At 40.0% G+C, this 23,577-nt stretch overlaps 1 protein-coding gene across 1 annotated transcript in view; it reads left to right on the top strand.

Moving 5' to 3' along the window:
* The first annotated feature begins 824 nt into the window (after positions 1-824).
* TSHZ3 (teashirt zinc finger homeobox 3) overlaps positions 825-23,577 on the top strand; it is a 69,194-nt gene continuing 46,441 nt past the window's right edge. Inside the window, exons 1-2 of the mRNA XM_073307817.1 lie at positions 825-1,294; positions 2,372-2,852. Of these exons, the coding sequence (XP_073163918.1) occupies positions 2,813-2,852 (40 nt within the window). The 5' untranslated portion in view covers positions 825-1,294; positions 2,372-2,812. The remainder of the gene's footprint in view (positions 1,295-2,371; positions 2,853-23,577) is intronic.

Raw genomic sequence — 23,577 nt, 5'->3', positions numbered from 1 at the left:
CTGGTGCAAACAAGGCAGCCAGACACACACACACACACATACACACGATTTTTGGAGGGGAGGGGGGCGGGTAACGTTTCAGTTGTAGTCTCTTAAGCAGATCTGATCGTTGCTTCTGTGGTCAGATACTATAACTGTGAGAAGAAACCAGCAAATATCAATGAAATGGAACGGAGCGAATTTGGCAGCACAAGCGGCATTTGACAACTCACCATTTTCTTGTTTGCAAGAAATGTTTCGTTTTCCCCCAACAGTAGCAATTTCCCGGGGACTTTAGGCGATTGCGATATTTTTTTTTTCATCCTAAAGATCGGCTTTTAAAAAAAATCTAATAATACAAAAAAGCCCCCCCCAAAACTTCTCCACCCTTTTATGTAAAGTATTTGAATTTCCTGCAACTTGAAAAGAGAAGCAAGAGCAAAGGAACGTCAAGTCGGCTTTACAAGATGAGAAGACGCAACAACATCTGCACTTAGTAAGGTATTTGGAATTATCCCAGATCTTGAAGAATGGGGGCGAGTGGAGATTTTCTGATCTTACCGTAAAAGTGAGATCATCCTTTTCCCCCTCCCCCTGTGAAAAAAAAGAGAGAGAGAGAGAGGAGGAAAATTATTTGCTACTGGTGTTTGCTTCACTTCTCTTAAGTAAAGAAGGCATCTTGGGACTCAGACGATTGTCTGTGATTTGCTGTAGCTGTCATTAAATATCTATCAGCCACACAAAGAAAGGAGGGGGGAGAGCCATTGGCAGCCACGAAGGTGTTTGGCAATCGCGTCTGATCCATGTTCGTAAAGCACTTGAAACACCGTTAGAGTCCATCCCCTCTTTTCTGATGTACATTATTGCAACCCAGGAATACACAATCAAACTCGCACCGCATCGATTCGCCAGCGCTCGCTAAACCCAGGATTTCACCAATGAACTTGGACCTCCCCCGCCCCCCGCAAAAAAGTAATCTTCAAAGGAGAGTTTGTGAGTGTGTGTGTGTGTGTGTGTGTGTGTGTGGCGGGAGGGGGGGATTTTTGCAAGCAAGTGCTGCCCAGTCTCCCCAGCGAAGGCGTCTCGGGGCACTGCAAAGATTGAAAGAATAGAAACCTAGGCAGCATCACCATCTCCCCGACCCTCCAGCCGGAGCTACTTCGCGAGACGTGCACAGACAGCGACGGAGAGGTGCAAAGTGGAGTTGCTCGCTGCTTGGGCTCCAGCAAGGTGTGCGCTGTGCAAGCCGGGGCGCTGGAGGTGCGTTTGCTGCGGCAGCAGCAGCCGGCCAGCTCCCCAGACCCGGGGCACGCTGGTAAGTTGGGAAGGAAGGAGGGAGGAGAAGAGGAGGAAGGAAAGGGTGGGTGGGGTTGTTGATGTATTGTATTTTTTCAATGCACCGGGGAGGGAGGATCAAACAATGCTCCAGGCTGCCCGGAAAGGGGGTGGGGGACTTTGTTTAAAAAGAAAAGCAAAAAGATCCCCAAAGCACCACTACGCCCTGAGAGGGTCCGGAGTCGTTTCCCCCCCCCCCCCCGCCCTGCTCAGTGTCACTGCCGGGTAGCTGGGCTGCTTGGGCCGGAGTCACGCCGGGCTGGCTGGCTCCCCTCTCCCCCCCATGACTGATTTGCTGTCACCGTGCAGGGAGCGGACCTGCCCTGGCACATCAGGCCTTTATGGAGAGAGGGTTCAGGTGCTTAGGTGGGTGGCAGCCGGGGAAGGGGCAGGGGGCAAGTGCACTGGGGCCCCCAGCTCGGGGCTCCCCGACAGCCCCCGGAACTGGGCTGACCTGGGAGCAGAGGGGTCCCAGCGCACACGATGTACCGGGGCCCCACATTTCTCTCGGCGGGCCTGGGGGTGGCTGAGACTTGGGCAGAGACGGGTGGCGTCTTCCTGGGCCGTGGTGGGCAGCTGCGGGGGCAGGAGATGGGTGCCCCTGGCTGCAAGGGACAGCTATGGCAGCAGGGGAGGAGACGTGAGGGCCTCGGGGAGGCGTGGGGGGGTCCCCTGGTTACACGCTGGGCTGGAGCGAGTCCCCTGGCTGTGGCGGGGGACCCCCGGAAGGTAGGAGGGGGGGGTCCCTGGCTACAGGCAGCATGGATCCCCTTGACGATGGCGGGCAAAGTTGGGAGGGGTCCAGCCTGTGGGCACAACGAGGGGTCCCCCCCCGGCAGTCGGAGGGGGGGAGGGGATCCGGGGGTCCCCCCCGGGTGTTGCAGGGGGAGGGGATCCGGGGTCCCCCCCACCCCCGGCAGCCCGTCCCTCTGGCGGCGCCTGCGGCGCGCTGCGCAAAGAGTTAAGGCGCGGGCCGGGGGGAGCGCGGTGCCCCGCTCCCGCTCCCGCTCCGCAGACTAGTTGGAGTGACACTGCGATCATCTCGTTTCCCTTCAAGCTTTGCCTGTTGCCGCCGCCGCTGCTCCAGCGCCGAGCCGGGAGCCGGAGCCAGGGGCGCCGCCTGAAGCTCTGCCGACTCCCGCCAGCGACCCCCCCCTTCTTTATGCCGTGATCTCCGCGCCCGGCCAGGCACCGGGCGTGCGGGGCGGGGCGGACGGCGGGCGCTCCCCGGCCCTCCTGCGCGCACCCCTCGTCGGGGGGCTTCCCCGCCGCCGGCCTCTGGGGCGATTTGTCAAACTTCCCCCTCCGCCTGCCCGCCCGCCTCTCCCTGCGGGCCGCCGCCGCCGCCGCCGCCGCATGCACAGCCGCAACACCCCCCAGCCCGCCCGCCGAGCCTGGGGCCGCTCACCGGATCTCCGGGGCTGAAGCAACTCTGCCCACCCCTGCCCCGAGGCAGCCCACCCCCTCCTGGCACCCGCGGCGGCCGCAGGAGCTCAGCATGCCGAGGAGGAAGCAGCAAGCGCCCCGGCGCGCAGCAGGTACGAGCGCTGCCTTCCCAGGCGGTTTGTTTCTCCCCTCTCCGCCTCTGTCTCTTTCATAACCGCTCTCCGGCGGGCAGAGCGAGTTGGGTTTGCTCTGAGCTCCCAGGGACTGCCCGTTGCACGCCTTGGATTTTGCAGAGTGAACTTGGTCAGGCAGACACATCACTGTGGCTTTTTTTTCTCCTTTGGGGCTGGGGGGTTGGGCATGATGGTCTTTTTTTCCTACTTTTGGTTTATTCCCAGCGCCCCCAATCCCCTTTCCCCCCCTCCTATTCCTCTGTTTTGGGGACGACACTTTGTGAAAACGAGGGATATAATAGATGTGTATGTTGAAAAGATGTGTGTGGCTATAGGGGTGGAGGAAAAGAGAGGTAAATGTTGCTCATTTCCAATCCCTGCTTTGGCACTCACTTTGATTTTCTCCCCTTCCTTCCCTATACAGTCTCCATCCCCTTCTTTCAATACACTCACAAGCAGTTTGTGAAAGCCATTGATAATTTCTTTGTAAACAGCTAGTGTATGTATGTACTTATGTATGTATGTGTGGTAAGTGGCACAAAGTGATATTACAGGCTTGCAGTGTTACTTGAAGATCAAACCATAGACAAGACTCCTTTATCCAAGTTTATCTTTCTCCCTCTTCCCCCTTGTACTGCACTGGAGACATCTCCACTGGACCAGCAGATCCACCTAGTTGGTCACTTTCTTTGGCAATCTCCTCCCTTAATCCTATTGATTTTTTTTTCATTTATGAGACCAAGCTGGGGAGCTGCGAAGGAAACCAATGCAAAGGGTGTGTTATCCGATAACTAGCTCTTTTTTTTTTTTCCTTTTAAGAAATTATTTTCTGGGCTTTTGCCCTTGTGGATTTTGTTCTGTTTCTTTATGCCTTGAATGTCAACTCCTCTTAAACTTGAGTAGCATTTTGTGGAAAAACCAAATTTGGGGTGGACAGGTGGAGGAAAACCCAATAAAAACATTATTTTACAATAATGGAGGTATGTGGGGTGTAAAAAGGTTTTCTTGGCCTGTTGCCATCCTTGATTTGATGGCTGATTGATCACCTGTCATCTGGCTGCCTTTGATCTATTCATTCCCAATAAACATCAATAAATCACTTGCCATAGTAACGCCAGACTCAGTGACGTCATATCTGGCCTGTCAACTCTCTGTCAGTGCAACTTCAGGGACTTTTGGTTAGTTTTGTGACATAATCATATGGACATGCATTTTGATATTGATGATCCTTATACTGAATGGGTAGAGATATAGTCTCTCCCTTCATTAGGAAGGGTTAGCTATTTTGGGGACCAATAATTTAAGTGTAGACTGAAGCAAAAAATACTCATGGTGCATTCTTTAGGAGGGACCCATGTATATTCATGAATTGTAGTAGTTTTCCAAGTGGTTTAATTAGTCCATTCAGAATTACCTACTAAAACCTAAATAAAGTAATCTTGCTACTTATGACAGCATTGTCAGAAGAAATGCTTTAAAAAATCTGCCAGTGCACTTAGAAATATGAGAACCTTTCAAAGTGGCATGATTTGAACTTAGTAAGCAGCAAGCAACACAATGAATAACATAAAATATATGGAACTGTATGTACATTTCCTCACCACCTTAAGTATACTTAAGTTTAACATACTTGTTTTGTAATAGAAGAAACTATACTTGTTCACAGTAGATTTTGTAGTCTTAGTCTACATACTGACATTTGGAAAGTTTGGAACGTTTTAAAGTGCAATAGTAATATACTCTAACAAACATTTTATTTAAATAATACACTTTAATATGTTGAATTTCAGGTTAGTGCCATCAAATAATGACACTTGTAAAATGGATTCAAAACTTTGTCCTTCGACGTAATTTGAAAAGTCTAGGCTGTAAACGTAATTCAGTTTTTGAAGAACTTGGTTTTCAGAAAAGTTGGATATAATCTTCAAAGAGGTGAGCTATAGTTTGGACTTTAAGACTCTAGGAGAATCTTTCTCTGGTGAATTCACACATTTTCAAGTACTCTGTCTTTCTGTTTTTGGTTTAAGTGAACTAGTCATGATGTATGATATATCTTTTACATTTAGTAAAAGTGTAATCTTTACATTTGTAGCTTTTGGGGGTTACCACATAAAACATAAATTATTATGACAATTGCCTCCTGCTAAATGCTGTTTTATTAATCAGACTGGAAATGTTATTTTTTCTATTAGCAGCATAGGCAAAAGTATTTTTTACACTTTTTAAAAACAGCTAAGAAATAGCAGGTTAGTTAAGAAATATTCATTACAAAAACTTGACTGCAGGACTAATAGGAGATGGAAGAATGGTTTTACTCTATCAAAATGACCCGTCAAAACGACTTTGTTTCATATTTGATTTAATTGTCTCTCTCCTGACAGGCACATTCATCAATAGCTTAATGGTCAATCAGAAGTTGGCAGAGTGAGTGCTTTCATTCTTTCCCATACACTAGCTTTGGCTTTACTTTATCAAAATGCCTCTGCCTAATGGATATGGGGGATGTAGAATGACTGAAGGGCTACTTATTTAAGAAGAGTGGGGGGAAAAACACCAAAAACATTTATGCTGTTGATAAGTGCATGAAGATAAATAAGTGTGCTGTGTGAGGGTTTTTTTTATTATGAGGCACAAGAAACTTCTCATTTTTTCCCTTCTTTTTGGCTTCATAGCTGCAAGTTATAAGGTTCATGACTGCTTTTGTGGCATTCTGAAAGTGATGACAAATTGATTGCTTTGTACCGGTGGACCAAAAATAAATAAATTTAAAAAAGGACTGGAAGGATGGGGGGAATTAAAGATGTCTGCTGATTGGTAACTCAGGAAATCCAGTCCCCAGCAACCTTGAGAATACTCTAGATTTTTTTTCTCTCCAAACTGAAAGGTCCGCTCAGCCATAAAAAAAGAAAAGTTGTTTTGCCAGCTTCATTAGTGTTCACCTAATTAGCTGTAAACCTGATGGATTCCTGACAGCTTTAATGATTGGAGATGACAAGCTCCACGCAGTGTCATCCAGCAGAATTAGGTTTGCAGCTAGTTTGATGTAATCAAGTTGATATTACACAGTCCTGGTTGCCTTTAGTTGTGCATTAACTCAATTTTCTGCTGCAGGTGACAAATGGGCTTTGGTACCTGGATAATCATGTCATAGGAATTAGGGCCCTTTTAATGGTCTGGAGTAGAATAACAACAACAAAGAACTCTCAGCAGCACAGAGCTTGCAGACATAACAGACAGGTGCACAAATTCTTTATGTCTAGCCCAAGTGTTAACACCACACTGTAGAAGACTAAAGCTGTCTTTAAGAATCAAGAATCCATAAAAATGAAAATTTCAGTTTGTTTGCTTTAAGACTGATGAATATCATGGATAAATTAGGGGGGAAATGTCAGAGGATCATAGTTTTTAACTACACTTGTTAATGTAAGGGAAAGATCTAAATTACAGTTGCTGTTCCAGTGACTTTTGCCATTTAAGTTAGAAGGGAGAAAAACACTTATTAGTTAAAGGCTACTGTCTAGGAGAAATAGTATACTAATGGAGGCCAGTCTGGTTCATGCAAACAATAATTATCTATCTTTAAATTATAGCTTTTTATTATTTTATTATTATTATTATTTTTTACAAACACATCTATTTAAAAGATCAAGACAATGTGGTTATAGTCTCATTGACTGAAAAGACTTAATACACATTCTGTATACATTCTATTCTCACTCTTTAAAAGGACTGGAAACTGTAATGGTTTGTTGGAAACTCATTTACATTTTTTTTTATTGAATGAAACAATTACTGGTTTCAGGCCCAGACAATAATGCTGCATTTGAAACCTCTTATAGAACTTGGGGCTGTGATATTTTTTCGACTAAAATGTGTTCCAACCAGTAGAAATAATCCACACACTTTCTCTGCTCTATTTAGCTCTCTAAACCCAACCTTAGTGTTTACATTCTGAAGAGGCACACACCATCAACATGAACACTTTAATATAACTGATTAATTTTCAAAGGTGCTGAGCATCTCTAATTTCCATTGAATTCAGTGGTGTTTGTGGGTTCTCAGCAGCTTTGAAAATCAGGCCAAAAGTGTATAACAAAAATTCTGTTGAGAGATAACACATAGGTCTTTAGACAAAATTCTAGACATGCAGATATGAGTTCAGGAAGTTGAACGCATTCCGTAATTCATGGGAATTGCTTGAAGCTACATAAATGCCCGGCAACTACATACATACCCCGCAAAGTAAATGTAGTGATAAAGTAGACTACCTATAAAGGTACTTGCAGTGTCAGCCCTTGGTATGTTATTTGCCTCCAAACCTGCCACATATTTTTCTGTTGGACAGAGATTCTTCCTAGCAGCAAGCTGACAAAATGATTAGTTATGGCTGTCCTCTGCTTTTTTTTTCTGCAAAGTGTGAGGAACAATGCAAAAAGAAAACAGGGCATAAATGTAAAAAGGCCTGATAGATTCCACTGAATATCCTGCTGGAAAACAGAATTTTCGAGAATCAGCTGCCATTGCTCCCATTAGCTTGACAGCTGTCAATTAGGGCTTCAGTGCTCTCTTGGGCCACAGTTTATTGCGTGCGGTTGATGTTGTCATTTTGTTCTCAGTTTTGCCTTGAGCGCTATCGTGAGCAGGAGTGAAATAGTCAATAACTGATGTATCAGCAGTTATTTCTTAAATTGGCTCACAAGTCTGCATTTTTCCTCTTTTTACTAAAGATTGTTTTGTAAAGTGATTAGAATGAATTGTGACTGCTGCAGGGTTATGGGAAATGCAGTGAAGCTAGGGTGAGTTAGCAGAATTAGAGTGGTTCCTTTTTGTCAATGCTGTTTTCAGGATTAGTGTAAACTAGAGTATAGAAAAGATCACCTTCGGGGTATGAAGTGCATAGTAAATTTTAAAGTGTGTTGTATACATGATTACGTATACATGTAGTGATAAATGAGTGAGTGAAAATAAATCATTTACCATAGCATAAAGTAGTCTCACAAGTAGCTTTCTGTACAAACCTTGTAACTAGCTAGCCTTACCATATAGTAGTCTATATTTTAATCCAATATCTTGACTGTTTCTCAGCTCATCCAAATATAGTCTTGTAAATTTGAATACAGCCCCATTTCATGACACAACTACTAGATCAACTGTAAAAATGCCTAAAATACTCTATTGCAAAGTAGGGGTGGTCGTGTGTGCGCGTGCATGCACGTGTTTGTGTGTGTATGTATATATACAGTACTGAAAATAACACACCTAGCACAATCGTGTTATCTGTCAATTACATGAGATGGGCTCTTTAGTAAATGATACTCAGGTGTTCAAGTCTCGGATATTTTTATTCAGTTACACCCCAAATTGTGGTTTATGTGCTTGAAGTTAAAAATGAAAGGTGAATACAGTATATTGTATTTAGTAACAATGATATGGACTGGTACATCCAGACAGATAATATGGAGTTGTAATTAGACTGAATAGACAGGCATTCATTTTTAAATTTTTTGACACATGCATAAAATAGTCATATAATAAGATAAGATGACAATTTTATGTTAGGTTGATAAAGTGTCCCGATACATGCATTTAAATGTCTGTAAGCCTTTTTTTATCCAGACAGATTAATTCTAGTTTCCAGCATTTGCAGTTAGTCATTAAATTAATTTTAAAAATCCCACTAAACAATGGATGTGTTCTTTTTTTGTGTGTCATTACCTAAAGCATGAGAACTGGAAACATGTAATCAGTTAGTTTTTCCTTGATTTCAACATTACTAATAAATTACATCAAAAATTGGTTCAAAGGATTCAAGCCATCATCCATGAGCAGAAGGCATTGTAGTTTTTTAAGAATAATAATGCAGAATAGAACATTATAAGTGCTTGAAATTGTTTATGACCATTTACATGAAAAAACTGTAATGGCTCAGATAAAGGGATTGTTGTCATAAAGACTGTAAGACTTCTTCCCCATAATTTTCCCAATTTTACGACTGAAAGACATTTTTTAGCCAACAGATAGTTCATCAGTATTTAATAGTCTACAGAATTTAAACACTTTTCATTGTAATCATAAAGATTGAAATTATTTAAAGAAAACAATCAGTGGTGTATACTCCGGGAAAAAACAATCACCAAAAGGTCATAGAATACCTGAAAGCTTTTTGCCATTATCTTGTTTGCTGAGACAGTAAAGGTGTGTCTCCAAGAATAATCTACCTTTGTGTTTGTGCTTAATTATAAATTATTAATTCATAATGTCAGAACACATGTTATTAATTATGACTCTCTTTTCTTCATCCAGAACAGCTGTTTGGGAATCGGGTAAGTTCACTACATTTTTTGGCATGGGAGTTCACCAAATGAAGAACTCTCCATTCCCAACCCACGTTACCACTCAACTCCCCTTCTTTTCATATTAGTTTTTTTTTTAAGTGGTTAGAGTAAGTTTTACATTGTTTAGAGTAAACTTCTGATCTTTCACATAATTAAGCACATTCACAATAAACAGACATTTTTGTGGAGGTGGTTATGTACTGGCCATGAATAATTCTTGTTTTAGCAAGGCTATATTAAGGTAGAGAGGTCAAAAGGACACCTCCATAAGCTTCTAGTGGGGGAAAGTAATACAATTTTCATGCCCCTCTACCAAACTCCCACCAAACTTAACAAGTTTATGTTGAAGAAAGAGCTGTATTATTATACGTTTGGAATGACTGAAATTCATTTACTTTTGATATTTCATTTTTATCATTAAATTGAGCCCTGTGTTTCAGTTTCTTATGTGTTCTTTGTGGAATGCATGTTGCATAAAATAGGCAATTTTTAATGAACAATTTAATGTAAATGGGTTCTGAATTTAAATTAATATTAATGAAGCTTTGAGTGAATTTATTTTGCATACGTAAAGGCTTGTAACTCTTTCACCCACACAGTCTTGTCTTTATGTACTAACACATTTGTTAGGTGAATTGGCTAGTTTCCATTTTTTGTGATAAAACAATCTTTAATGGATTTTATATGGTTATTTGTGCCAGTTCAGCTTTAAGCAGGCCAGTATCTCTATTTAAAAATATACTTGATTTTACACGCACATATAAATAGTTAATATTTTAAACATCTATTGCCCCTCTGTTTCTTAAATTTTTGACTTTAGTTTTGCCTTTATGCTTGGGGAGAAATTTATTCCGACAATAGTTACTACAATCAAGATGTTTTCTTTCTTTGGCTTACCTCTAATGTATTATGTATTCAGGAATGATGGGATGTTCTATAATTAATTCTGTTAGATATAATTGCTATAATCACTTTGATGCTACACATAATAAAAGTAATATGGTAAGCATATGAAAAAATATAAACACCTTATTGTAACACTCTAAGTAAAATTCTTTTAAAAAAATCTTGTTTAAAGCTAAACTTCCTGTTCCTTATTTTGTCAAAGATGACACTTTTATTTAAATGACATTAATTTTTAAATGAATGGATTTTGGAAATGGAAAAGTCTCTAACTGGTGGAGAATCTCAGCTAGTTATGTGTATGTATATTTGACACTGTAATCCATTAAAAATATAGTTATTTAAGAAGCCAGTCTTTACAGATGTTGCCAGTGACATGTAAATATCACTGTATATCTCATGAAATAAGAGACAGATTTGTATGTTGCATTAAAATCGAATACGTAGTAAATAACAGAAATGGAGCAGTTATCAATTGAATACTTTCTTGTTGTGCAGAATTATGGGAAATATAAAATGTATGAAGCTTAGCAAGTAACTAGAGAGCAACTTTTGTGGGTATATGCCCAAGTGGGGATGATTATTTTTTCTTTTTTTAGAAGTAGCTTTGAATTATTGTTTGCAAACAGTTTTTTGATAAGGAGGAAATGGGGAAAAAGATGTCCAGTGAAACAAAAATGAAACAAAAATGTTGATGTGGTCATAGTTCTTAATTAGTTGCACTCCATAGTTAATGCTGCAAAGATCACTTGGTTTTTGTCTACATGCTTGTAGGTCTCTCCCCAACCCATTTATATTTTACTATTCTGTGTTTTCTACGCAATTGAGTGTACAGATCAGGCTTAGAATGTGAATTATAAAGAAAAGTAGAAAAATATAGTTAATGTAGAGTGAAAAAAGACCCCCCCTGTGTTATTTTCAAATAATACATAGTCTTTGTGTAGTGGGGAGAAGAGGTATTATGTTTAACTTCTGTAAGCTGAACAAACAATCCCAAACCAACCTCTTACTGAATTGTTCTAAAGGAAGAACAGCATAGAGAAGGGTGCTGTTTTTGAGTATTTCTGGGACTGGGCTCTGTGCCTGAAGTCCTTTTCCTGCTAGGTCAAGCCTGTTGCTGGAGGGCCAGATCTCAGCGGGGCCTCCAGAGGCTTGGCGAGGCTGTTCAAGACTGGCAGCCATCAGTCATCCATCTGTGACACAGAGTCTGTTTTTGATGGCAGGGATGATAAAAGGCCTGGGAACTGTATAGGCCCTTGTAATCAGGGCCAGTGCTGACATTCTTCTCAACTTTGACAGCTTCTTCCTTTTCTCTCTTCACCGCCAAGACTGTCTCAACTGATTTTTTTTTCCTCTCTCTCTTGTTTCATGTACTTGATCAGTCTCAGATGCTGGGAATTATTTTTTTCTGAAGGGAGGGGGAGTGTTTCTTTTGGTTTGTGGGTTGGGCAGGTGTGAGAGGAAGTCTGTTTTTTTTTTTTTTTTGTACTGTAGGCCTGTTGCTAATTAATGTTCCTCCATAAGATTCTGTCGGAGTTGAGTAATGTTTTTGATCTTTATGCCTGATAACTGCATACTTAATGAGATTTCAAAGCTGTGAGTGCAGCTCCCTACAATTATTGACAGATGCCTTTTCTTTGCCATTGGGTTCAGCTTCATAAATCCTCTTGCAGTAATGAGGTTCAGAAGTGCCACCCTGCCAGTGAGCTAATGAAAGGGGGGGGGGGGGGAGGGAGCAGCTCAAGCCTGCCTGACACATTTTTTTCCTTTAAAATTTACTATGCAGATGTCAAGCTGTGGGACGATTACTTCAAACATGCTAATTTTTATCTTGCTTTTGTGTCAAGCCTGCGTGCCATTTTTTCCCCCAGTAATAAATAAAAATAGAAATCTCAACCTATTTAAATTTTATCATGGATCATAACTGTTGAAGACTTTGATAGATGTATGTTCTTTTGCAGTTTCCAGTCAGTGGAACAGTTTTTTGAAATCTGAAGGGCAGAGAGAGGATGGAAAAAAAAAAGCTCTTTGGGCCGCACGTCAGCCTGCCCTAACCATGCACTTGAAACATCGTAGATTTCATTTTAGAGTTCTGAAACTAAATCCTGGTGGAGAATAGCCGCACCATGCCAAAGAGTCGATTTCCTTTTCAGCAGAGCCATATATCACTGACCCACCCTTTCCTCCTGACAGAATGACATGTGTCATTTATCAAATGGTTCCTGCCAGACAGCGAGGGAGGGTGTGTGTGTGTGTGGGGGGGGGGACGGGGGACGGGACGGGACAGCATAGTTTCATGCAGTGCTGTCTTTTCCCCTTAGTACAGCATGGCTACAACAGTAGTGCTGATTTGGGGAGAGAGAAAGAGACAGGAAGACAGAGAAAGCATATGTGTGTGTGGTGAGAGGGGGGTAGATTGGCAGAGTGACTGAAGAGGTTATGTTCTTTCATATTATCTGCTAAGTCCTGTTGTTCAAACCTCTTTCTCTCATGCTCTGTTTTTTGTTTTTGTTTTAGTTTGGCAGTTGGGAGAAACTGGCTGACATGTATCATTCAAGCAGCACCAGCTTGCTGGGGGTTGTGTAAATGAATCTGGGAGCTCTCAGTTTCACATGATTCAAACGTGCATTATTGAAGATGGATGTTCCTTAAAAAAAGATTGATGATGGATATCAGGCTTATAGTGCCATTTATCATTTTGAATATTATTTAGACTTGCCGTGTAAAGCTGTAACTTGAGAGCTGGATGAGCTGGGACAGAGTGGAGGCCTCGATGTGCACGTTTTGATTGATGGCTTTGCTTTCTCATTGTTTGTTACCAGATACTAGCTGGTCATTATAGGAGTGCCTTACAGTTGTTTTAGGGGCTGGGTTTGTGTGTGTGTGTGTGTGTGAGAGAGAGAGAGAGCGAGCGTGCTTCAATGGGATAAATTTAATCATTATAATAACATAGACAAATCTAAGGCTTATTGCAAGGATACAGGCAAGCTTTTGCATGAACACAGCTACATACTGTACATGACATTAAAATAGAAACAGGACTGTAGCTGTTAAAGCAAAACATTGTTTGACATTGTCAGGTCTAGTATAAAAATATGCTTTAAAATATGCATATGAAAAGATTAACACAATTCAACTTCTTTTCACTGACTGGCTTACATTTTGATACTACAAGAGTGAAGAAAGCCACGTCCTAGTAAAATAATTATTTCAGTGTTTACAATTTTCACTTCCATCCACCTTCTCCCTCCATTTCAGGGAGTCTTTAAACTGTAGAGTTTACCTTCAGATGTTTGGTACTTGGACTGGCTGGTCCGTCTATATGCTTAGACAGGGTTAGCACTTACTGTTTTTGAAGTACTTCTGCTAGTACCAGGACATCCCCACCTGCTGGAAGAATTAAGGATGCAGCCTTGTATGAGCAGTTAGGTCTTAAGTCACTTGGAACTGTAGGCAGTGACTATCATAAAATGTGTACTTAGTGCAACAATGTAGCGCAGTTTCAGAAATGAATAAAATAGAAACCTAAAATAATCATGCATTCATGCACAAGCATTTGGGGCAAGCTGTTCAAGATCAGTACCAAGTATGACTTTATTTGAGTTTGCTAATTGAATTTAATATTTCTTGTATGGCAAATACTGTAGAAATTAAAATTATGGTAGGAAAAGTTAGACTACAATAGCTTGTCATTAAAATAAATCAGTTTTAGCTTACGTTAGTTTGTAGAAGTAGATAATATTTTTGAATCATTGTTGAGTCAAATTAACTTTTTTCTTGATTTCAAAAAGCTTTTCTAGGAGGAAAGGGTTATAACAACATCTAATAAACAATATATAGCATGATGACATGCATTTCACAAACTGATCACTAACTTTGTGTAAGTTTTTTAAACAAAGTTTAGCAGAGATCTGATGTTTGCTGTTCCTTCCACAACTCCCTTTCATTTTACTTTTGGTATTGTTTCTCCAAAAATAAGAAAGAGTCAGATTTATACACTTCATTAAAGTCCAGTGTTACAGAAACTATAAAAAGATAATATTGTTTTCTATAGGGCTTTCTACAGAAGAAGGCAGAACTTTGATCTCCTACCCTTGCAACTTGTGCGACATAGTAGGTAATTGAAGTACAAGTGCCAATTTGCTGGAACAATTGTAAACACACCTTGATACAAATGGCATCATTGCATTCTTACTGATTAGAAAACTTTGCTATTAATAGACACAAAGTCCATTTCAGGTGTAATTGGTAAGGAGCTGAGTGCACTCATGGGGAGAAACCTTGTTTTGTTTTTTGTTCGCTTTTATTCTTATCCCTTTTTTCAGTTTTATAGCTGGAGACATGATTTATTGCAGCCATCCATCTTTGGGGCTCATCCATCACATCCTGGTTGCTAGGCAATCATGGCAGCAGCTGTTTGCTTTGAATCAGACAGAAAAGTTGTCAATCATCAAAGGCAGGTGAATAGCATTAGAAACACGCTATTGTCAGACGGAATAATTAATCAAAGAGAGAAAAGATAATTAAAAAGATATGACCCTTGCAAGTACTTGCTCTGGGTTGCCTGGAAAAAGAAAAACTGCCTGGTCTTTTCTAGACACTTAAGCAGCTGAGGGCTGATAAAATATGCACTCTGCAGTGCATAGTTTTTAATTAATTGAAAAAGGTTCAACATTCAAAGACGATGCTGGAGAAAAGTCTGATTATGAGCAGAAGTAATATTTATTGTTTGCATGAAAGGCTTGACATGGAGTTCTAACTTTCTGTCACAAATCTCCTGCACGCATGCACTAAGCCTCTTACAGCATTACTATCTTCACTGGCAGTGACTAGAGTATACTGTTAGTCTCTTCAAGTAGAGGTCCTAAAGCTTTCATCCAGCTTTTTCATTTTGGGTTACCTTTGCAGTGTATTGTCTCATATGCTATTCCTCATAGTGACTATCATAGTTACTCTAGTTCTGCCATCAGGAAGGCAAGCAAACCTCAACAAGTCTGCAACACTGCACTTAACTCAGCCAGTGGGAGAGGTGTCCAGGCAATAACTTCATCATTTTCAATCAGCTTCTGGAGCAAGAGGTTCTCTCATGAGGTCCTTTCCAAACCAGATCTTCCAATATTATCATTGTTCTTTAACCAGCATAGTAAAAAGCAGTGTCAAGATATCTAATGTGTAAAGGTACTCAGATGCCACAAAAATAGGCTCAGAATAGTGTGCCCCAACACAAAGGTTGGGGCAATAGGTACCTACTACTTGTGTTTTAAAATGTAAAAGGGTCATTGACCTGGTATCAAGAAGTTGGGAAAAGCTCATATTGTGTTCAGCCTGCAAGTCAAGGAATCATTTTTTGAACACTGTAATAGACAAAAGGCTGGAAGCTTGTAGGCCTAATACTGTAAGCCACAGGTATTAGACAGGAATACTGTTTTATTATAGAGTATATGTATGTTATCCAAGAAACAGTACTTTGCCCGCTACACATATATTGCCAAATGTTTAGAGCCCAGGAAATCTGTTTTTGAGAAAAGTAGTGGAGTTTAAATATGAAGGTTGGATTATTAGAGTTTACTATTTAGTAAGCATTAAAACAGAACTGACTACCACTTTCTCTCTCCTTTTTGTTTTTGGATACTATACTTGTTTTCCACAGTCCTTCCACAGACTAGCAGGGCTTCTAAAATTGGAAAAGAACCTCAAGTCTTAGGAGTCAGAAGAATAAAAGGACCTTTTACATTTTCTACAGGTTGGGGTCAATTATCTGAATGGCATGCAGGGATGTAAGCACTTAACTGCTTTTACCAATCTTGGGAGTTAAAAATAATGGGGCATGATTCTCTATATTATTATTACACATCTCAATCCTGGCACACTGTGCTAGAAATGTAACTCCTTGAGTTCAACCTGAGCTAATGCAGGAGGCAAAAATAGTGTAGCCGATGCAGCTCATCTCCTAATTGTGTATAATCTGTATCTCACAAGACACTCTCACACCCAGTTTCACTTGACACAGTTCCAGTGTTTAAATGGAAAACAGAACACCTCTAAAAACAAAAACTACCAAAACAAATTCACAACAGGGTTCCATCTGAATATAGGCTACAATACAATACCCACTACATACAGCTGGAATATTTCCAGTACTGGTGGTAGGAAGCTCAAGGTGAAGCTAACTTGGATGACTTGACGAAACCTGTAACTTCAGTTAATAGTTCTAGTTATTGGATCCTCAGGAAAGGAAATGTTCACCAGAAGCGTGTATAAGTGTCACACTAAAACATGTTGAACCATTGCAGTATCTGTGTTAGAACTGGTTTGAGATGTATCATGAACGTGACATACAACAAAAGTCAGTGCTGCTTGTCATTAAAAATACAAAAAGAAAAGGAGTACTTGTGGCACCTTAGAGACTAACCAATTTATTAGAGCATAAGCTTTCGTGAGCTTGGTTAGTCTCTAAGGTGCCACAAGTACTTCTTTTCTTTTTGCGAATACAGACTAACACGGCTGTTACTCTGAAACCTGTCATTAAAAATACAATGATATTTTTTTCTAGTGTTGGGATGTTGTTTGGCACTTGAATTCCAAGTTGGATAATTACATTTTTGTTTACTTATGTACTTCCATTTTAGTTGGACGCATTATTCTTTCATTACCGTCGTAAACATAGGGTTGGCTGTGAGTGTGGTTGGCAAATGGATTTATATGAGATATGTATAATGCTATTTGTAGCATGTTTTGGTGCATTATGTAAACATGAGAACTTTATCACTATGTGAAGCAACTTGTAATTGTCATAAAACTCTTTTCCCCGTTATTCAGTTTTTAACTTTTCCCCTTATGTACCAACATCTCAGTAATATCTTTGTAGTGTTTGCTGATTAAAGAGTTTTATTTAATGATAGGGATCCATGGCAAAGTTCAGATTCCCCCGAGTGGAGGGATATAGTGCCATCTTCAATATAGTGTTGAATAAGAGACACATGGATAGATGGAAGAATATTGAAAAACAGGCACCTACTGTTTAGTCTGGTTGTGATTTCTTAGCGGATTATAGGCAAAAGTACTTTCCCATGATAGTCTACTCTCCTTTCTGCTTATAGAAGGAAATTAGATCAGTCTTTGCTCCCTGAATTTTTATATATTCTTTTTCCTAAGGATGCTGGCTTATATTCTTGTGAAATATTGCATGTTCTTGAAATAAGGCAAAATAGTTATTCCCATTCCCAATAATTAATGATTCACATGTAAAATAGTTGGGCATTTGGAAATTATTTTCCTGACTTCAGACCCCTTCCCTTCCCCACCCCCAGCACCTTATGTATTCAGAAGAAGAAAGCTTTTTGGGGAAGGTAAAATAAACAAGCAACTAAGCCTTGCAGGAGACAGAGTTAATTTAGTTCTTTGTTAGGATTTAAAAGTTGGAAAAAGAGTATCAAACATTTAACAACTTTACAGATGAAGAGAACAATCAGACTTTAGAGGCTTAGTGTAATTGTTGATGGCTGTGGGTTTTTTAGCCAGTGAACGGGCATAGGAAGTAGTGCATAATAAACATCAATATAAATAAAGAATTTAACTCACTTTGTGCTGAGCAAAATGTGATGTCCTAGTTAGAGCTACTGAATGTTCATTGATATATATGGAAAAATATCTAGAAGAAACACGCATAGTGTGCTTGGTTGAATTATATACTGTGCATGGCTGAACTGAATAAGGCATATACAAGCCATATACTAGTCTCTCGCATTATATTTATCTGTTGAATATTCTTCCACCTCTGACCCTTCATTACCTGAGACCCAGGGCTTTCTCCACTCTCTTCAGAACCCTCTCTCTTCCTTAAAGACTCCAGTGTCCCTCTTTACCTTGGAAAACTTCTCATAGTGTAGAGTGATGCCCCTTTCATTCCACTCCTTCAAGGCTGTCTGTCTCTTTTCACTCCTCTCAGTCTTGGTTGCCACTTCATCTCAAATTCTCACAAGGCTGCTTGTTAGGTTCACAGTCTCCCAATCCTGAAAGACTCTTCAGTGATGCAGGAATATTTCTGTTCACCCTGCAGTTTGTCAACAGCGTGGTGAAGAAAACTTCTGCTGACTGAACTTGGAGTTTGGGAAATGTCCAGGTTTCCCTGAGTAATTTCCTTAGCTATTGCACAAGGGAGATTGGGGCAACATTCGTACTCCAGGCTCAGTCTGCTGCAGACAGGAGAATTTCCTGCCTCATTGCTATGAAATGGGGTCTCAAGTAGTCTCTTGTCTCATCCAGCAGAGGCTTTCTGGGACACTGTTTCTGGAATGATGGGTGTGAAAGGCAGTGGATCTGCTGTACTAGGTGGAAGACAGCCACCTCATGCAACCTGAAGATCCAGGAAGAAAGCCAGATGGCCTTGAAGCCACAGAATAGTGGAATAGTTTTAAGCCACCAGGTGGCTCCCCCAGCCCCATGTAGACTTCAAGATAGGGTGGTGCAAAAGAGACTTTTGTGGAGAGAAGAGGTGTCAGAGTCTGGTGGGAAAGTCTTGTGAGAAGAGAAGCCTAGAGCCTTGGAGGAGAAAATAAACTAGTATTTAAAGGCCTTAATAGCCGACTATTAGGTCCCTAAAATATAAATATCTGAATCCATATATCGGCCTTATTTACTCATCAGCCTTTAAAACAATTGTTTATTTTTAAACACACAACTTGCTTTCCATCCTGTCAGATCTATCTAATCCAAAAACACTTTGCAAGCACTATACTAATTTAATTAGTTAGATAATTTGTGCGTAATAATACAGTATTGGTTACTTTATGGGTAGGATAGAGAGACATAAAAATAAACCAAGTGTGGACTAACTGGTTCTGACTTGTTTTAACTTTTTTATTCAAAGTATTTGAAAAGTAGAAGGAAATAGAATCTGAAACAGCAGGGGAAGAGTGTGAGTGTTTTTTATATAGTGAAATTTACCCAGCATACCACGTCTTCCTTTTTTTCCCCCACTCTGGCCTGCAATAAAATGGTTCCTATCTGTATTAGTTAGTATGCTTTCTCTATAAAATAGTCTAGAAGTAGTGAAATCTTACTATGTGACTGCATTTCATATTGTGATGCCCAGCTGAATAAGCAGTAGGACAAGCTTACAATCAGCTGTGAGAAGAAAAGAAGGTACAATTTTACAGCACATTCTTGTTCTTAGGAGTGTGCAACACAAATTTGTGTGACTCAAAACCTCAATCTGGCCTTTATGATTAAGCAATAAAATAAATTACAAAACAAAGTTATTGTCATTTTGAAACTTGTATACTCATTGCTTGTGAAAGAACCTAAGTATTTAACATCTCTCAGAGGAAAACATCTTTCATTACTTGGCATGTTCGGTGGTACTAGTTTTCAGCTAACAAAAATGTACTTGTTTGCATTAGTGTAGAGTCAGGAACTTATTTGTAGATGGCAAAAGAAATTTGTGAGATAAATTTACTGATTATTGATAAAAGAAAGCTACATAGTTAAAAATGCAGGACAGAACCATAGTTCTGCCTACTAGCAAAGTTCAAAAGTGTGTAGTTGGACTCTGCCATTATCTTCATACAAAGTATAGTTGGGTTGCATTGCTTAATCCCATTGGTATTGGACTGTGTTTTTTTCTGTGTTTGATCAATGCCTAGCTCAATGGGATCCACAATACAAATAACTAAATAAATAATAATAATTAATTAACCTCTTGAGCACCCCAAGGCTTGTAGCATGTATCCAACAAAAAAGTTCTTACAAGATCTTTAATGCATGAGACCATGAATAAGTAATGATTACTATAGTCCGTATCACCACTGATGTACCCAGTGCTTTGCAGCAGGGGTTCTCAAACTTCATTGTACTGCGACCCCCTTCTGACAACAAAAATTACTACACAACGCAGGACAGAAGCCTGAGTCTGCCCAAGCACTGCTGCCCTTGCGAGGGGCAAAGCTCGAGCCCCACCATTTTGGGCGGGGGGGGGGAGGGGGCAAAGTTGAAGCTAAATGGCTTCAGCCCCAGGCTGGGGGGCTGTAAAGAAACCCTGAGGCTTCGGCCTGGGTGGTGGGGCTTGGGCTTCAGCCCTGGTCCCCAGCAAGTCTAAGCCAGCCCTGGAGACCCCATTAAAATGGTCGTGACCCACTTTGGGGTCCCGACCCACAGTTTGAGAACTGCTGCTTTACAGGCATTAAAAGGGCAAAGCTTCCCACCCTTAGGAACTTGTCTCAACCATGTGTTCTTATATAAATCTATTCTGTGTGGAACACAACTTAATTGAGAGGTTGTCTCAGGAGTACCTGACTCTCCCATTCACAATACTGTGTCATTCCAGTTGCATTTGCAGCAGTTGCTTACCTGGGAAAGTAATAATAGGAAAGTATTTGATTTTTTTTTTTTTGTAGCTGCTGAAAGCAAGGCAGAGAGCCAATATCATGGGACAAACTGGCTCTCTGCAGACCCACCAGCAAGTACTCAGTGGGCTGCTGTTTGAGAAGTGCTTATCTGAATTACATGCCCTATCACTGTAGAAAATATTAGATTTACAAATTAATCAACAAAGCCCAAAGCACGCTCGGGCCGTGGATCATAAACAGTTAATATTTTAAGTGACTAATATTAGCCAGATATGGGTCAAGATAAACTTGGGTGTTCTTGTTGGGACTGCCCTGAACATCCTTATTGGTGTTGTCAATTAAGGAATAAGGGTTTTGTTTTTGTTTGTTTTTTTTGGGGGGGGGGGGGGATTTTTCACATTTAGCCAGTACACAGAACAAGTTCGCTGCTTGTTGCTAGAGGCAGGGTTTGAAGTCAGCAGTGTTGCTGTTGGCTATCATTGGGAGTAAATAGAGGGGAAATCAATACCATCATTGGTTGCTCTTACAAGACCCAATCCAAAGCCCATTTGAAGTCAATAGGAGTCTTTGGATCAGGCCCACAGTCTCAACTCTGGGAATGAAGCTGGAAAAGATCACAAGGTAGAGAATATTTTTTAAACTTTGTCTTACATGCTGTCTATCCGTGGGATTTGTAGAGTGCCCATCACTGTATTATCTAGGGGCCAGTTTTTTAAGGTATTTGGACATCTGAAGATGCAGAGCGGTGCCTACTGGGATTTTCAGAATGCCCAAATACCTAAATCAGGTGCCTGGGTTCTTTTGAAAATCCCCCTAGGTGTCTACCTGCATCTTTAGGTGCATAACTGCATTTGAAAATATTCCCCTACGTGTTTAGCAGTCCTTTTTTCCTGCGCAATGTATGTTACTAATGAGTCAGGACATAGCATTTTCCATGTTGGCATTCTATCAGATTTACAATTATAATTTGTTTCACAGTGGCTATGCAATTAGTAATCCGGTGTCAAGGAAGTTTTATTAATATCAGTAATTGTATTGTATTAGTTTATAAATGGAAAGTATTATCACAATCAAGAATCTATCTTGATAGATAATGTCATTGTGCAAATTTGGCGATGGATCCTATTCCAAAAATGCACTCTTCATCCTTAATGTTTTAGCACAAAATTACACTGGCTATAGGTAATATGTCAAGTCTCCCTAAAAATTTGATCTTGATTTTTCGTCCCGTGACAATACTTTATTCAATAAATCAAAATCTTCCTTAACTGTTAGCAGCCAACTTATTTAATGGTTATTTCTGAAATGTTGATACAGGGTTTTTAGCAGTTAATAGTGTTTATACATTCCAGAAACATTAAGTAGCTAGGTTATACTGGAATTCAGTAAATTGCCCTGAAATGTGTGGGAGCACTATATACTGTGCTGTATCTCAGTAATCTGTTGCCAGACGTACCATGACATACCAAATGTAATAATAAAGTTTATAATGATGGTATTGTTAGGCGGCACATATCACACATTATCACTGAGAAGTGAAGGAGCAAGGCCAGTTGCCCAATGTTTAGACTGTAGCATTAGAACACTGCAGATGTTCTTATCTTATGAAGATAATTTTGTGCTGAATCAGTGATTTTATACATTCTTTGTATGGAAACATGCTCTTTGCCTTCGTAATATTTCTGGAGAAAATAAAAGGAAGGGTATAGTTTTTATAGATGCCAAGGTTACTTCCCATATTTCTTTTAGAAATGGAGTTCAGCAAACGCACCCGAGTTCATTTGTAATTTTTCTGCAGTTTACTTTTTTTCCATGGATTCTCCTGCATTGCTATTTAAAATGGACATTCTATTAAAATCAATAGAACATCTAGACAGACCAGGTACAGCCCCCAGTACATAGGTAGTTGTGTTCCGGATGCACCATCCTTGATATATTCGGGAGCAGTGTGGTGGGTAACACAGCAACAAGATACGTGGCCTAAAACTATTAGTGTTTTTTAAAATCTGTGTACATAGATGCATTTTCAGAAAATGTCATCTTCATCAGGGTTTTTAATTCTGTTCATTATGACAAAACACAGCAAGCAAAGACAGAGCATGAAATACAGCTGCAGTCTTGAAGTTTCAAGTCACATTTTAGCCATACAACAATGTGTATTATTATTATCATGATTGTCTTTTGGTGCTTGTATGTATGTAAATTAGATTAAGAATAAGATCAAGGCAGACATGAAATATCAGTGACAAAACCAGAAAAAGATGAATAAGCTATTACAAGCTATGAAAAATAAAAAAGATGCTCTTATTAATTTGACAGTGAACCAAAAATCACAAATTGTATGACATGAGAATATTTTAAATATATATTTACCTTAAAGCTTTGTTGAAGCCATGACTCCTTACCGCACCTCTGGTCTGTCAGGAATTCCGTTACAAAATCCTCTTTGGAGATGTTTGTGATTCAGTTGTATAGTTCTCTAGTATTTGAAATGTCACATTGTTTGGCTTAGCATAGCAGTATTTGTAAGTTTTGGTGTGTATTTTAAATATTTCTTAAATTACAAATTCACACAAAAAAGTTTTTAATTTTTAGACTTTGGTTTTTAACATGGTCTTGTTTTTAATCTATTTTAAAATGAAATTTTGCAGGTAACCATTCCAAAGACAAAACCATTGAAATAAAATAGCTGATATTTTGAAGCTGAAATAGAGCTGTACTGCATACATAGCAATTTGTTTGTATAATCATTTTTACTATGTTTTTGTTTGTATGGATCCAAAACTTGCAAACACAGGGCCAAATTTAGGAGTCTAAGCTGCATCTGAGGAGGGAGGGGGACCACGGTCTAAGGGAATTTAAGTAACCTGATGTAAATGCTGTTGGAATAAAGTGTACGTAAGCCCAAGTGAGATTCCTTCGTGCATCACCTCTGAATTTGGACCATTGGCCCAGTCTTGGAGCTGCTTCACATCTGGCATTTATGTTGAATTCAGTGAGCGCTCTCTGCATGGAGTGACTGCAGGATCCTATACTGTAGTGCAGATCCTATACTGTACTAATGATGATTCCAGCATATATTGTAATAGCTTATGATGCAGAGTATGTAAGGAACACATA

This window comes from Lepidochelys kempii, chromosome 12, assembly GCF_965140265.1.
Source record: "Lepidochelys kempii isolate rLepKem1 chromosome 12, rLepKem1.hap2, whole genome shotgun sequence".
Classification (NCBI taxonomy): Eukaryota; Metazoa; Chordata; order Testudines; family Cheloniidae; genus Lepidochelys; species Lepidochelys kempii.
This window is presented reverse-complemented; position numbering and strand designations above follow the sequence as displayed.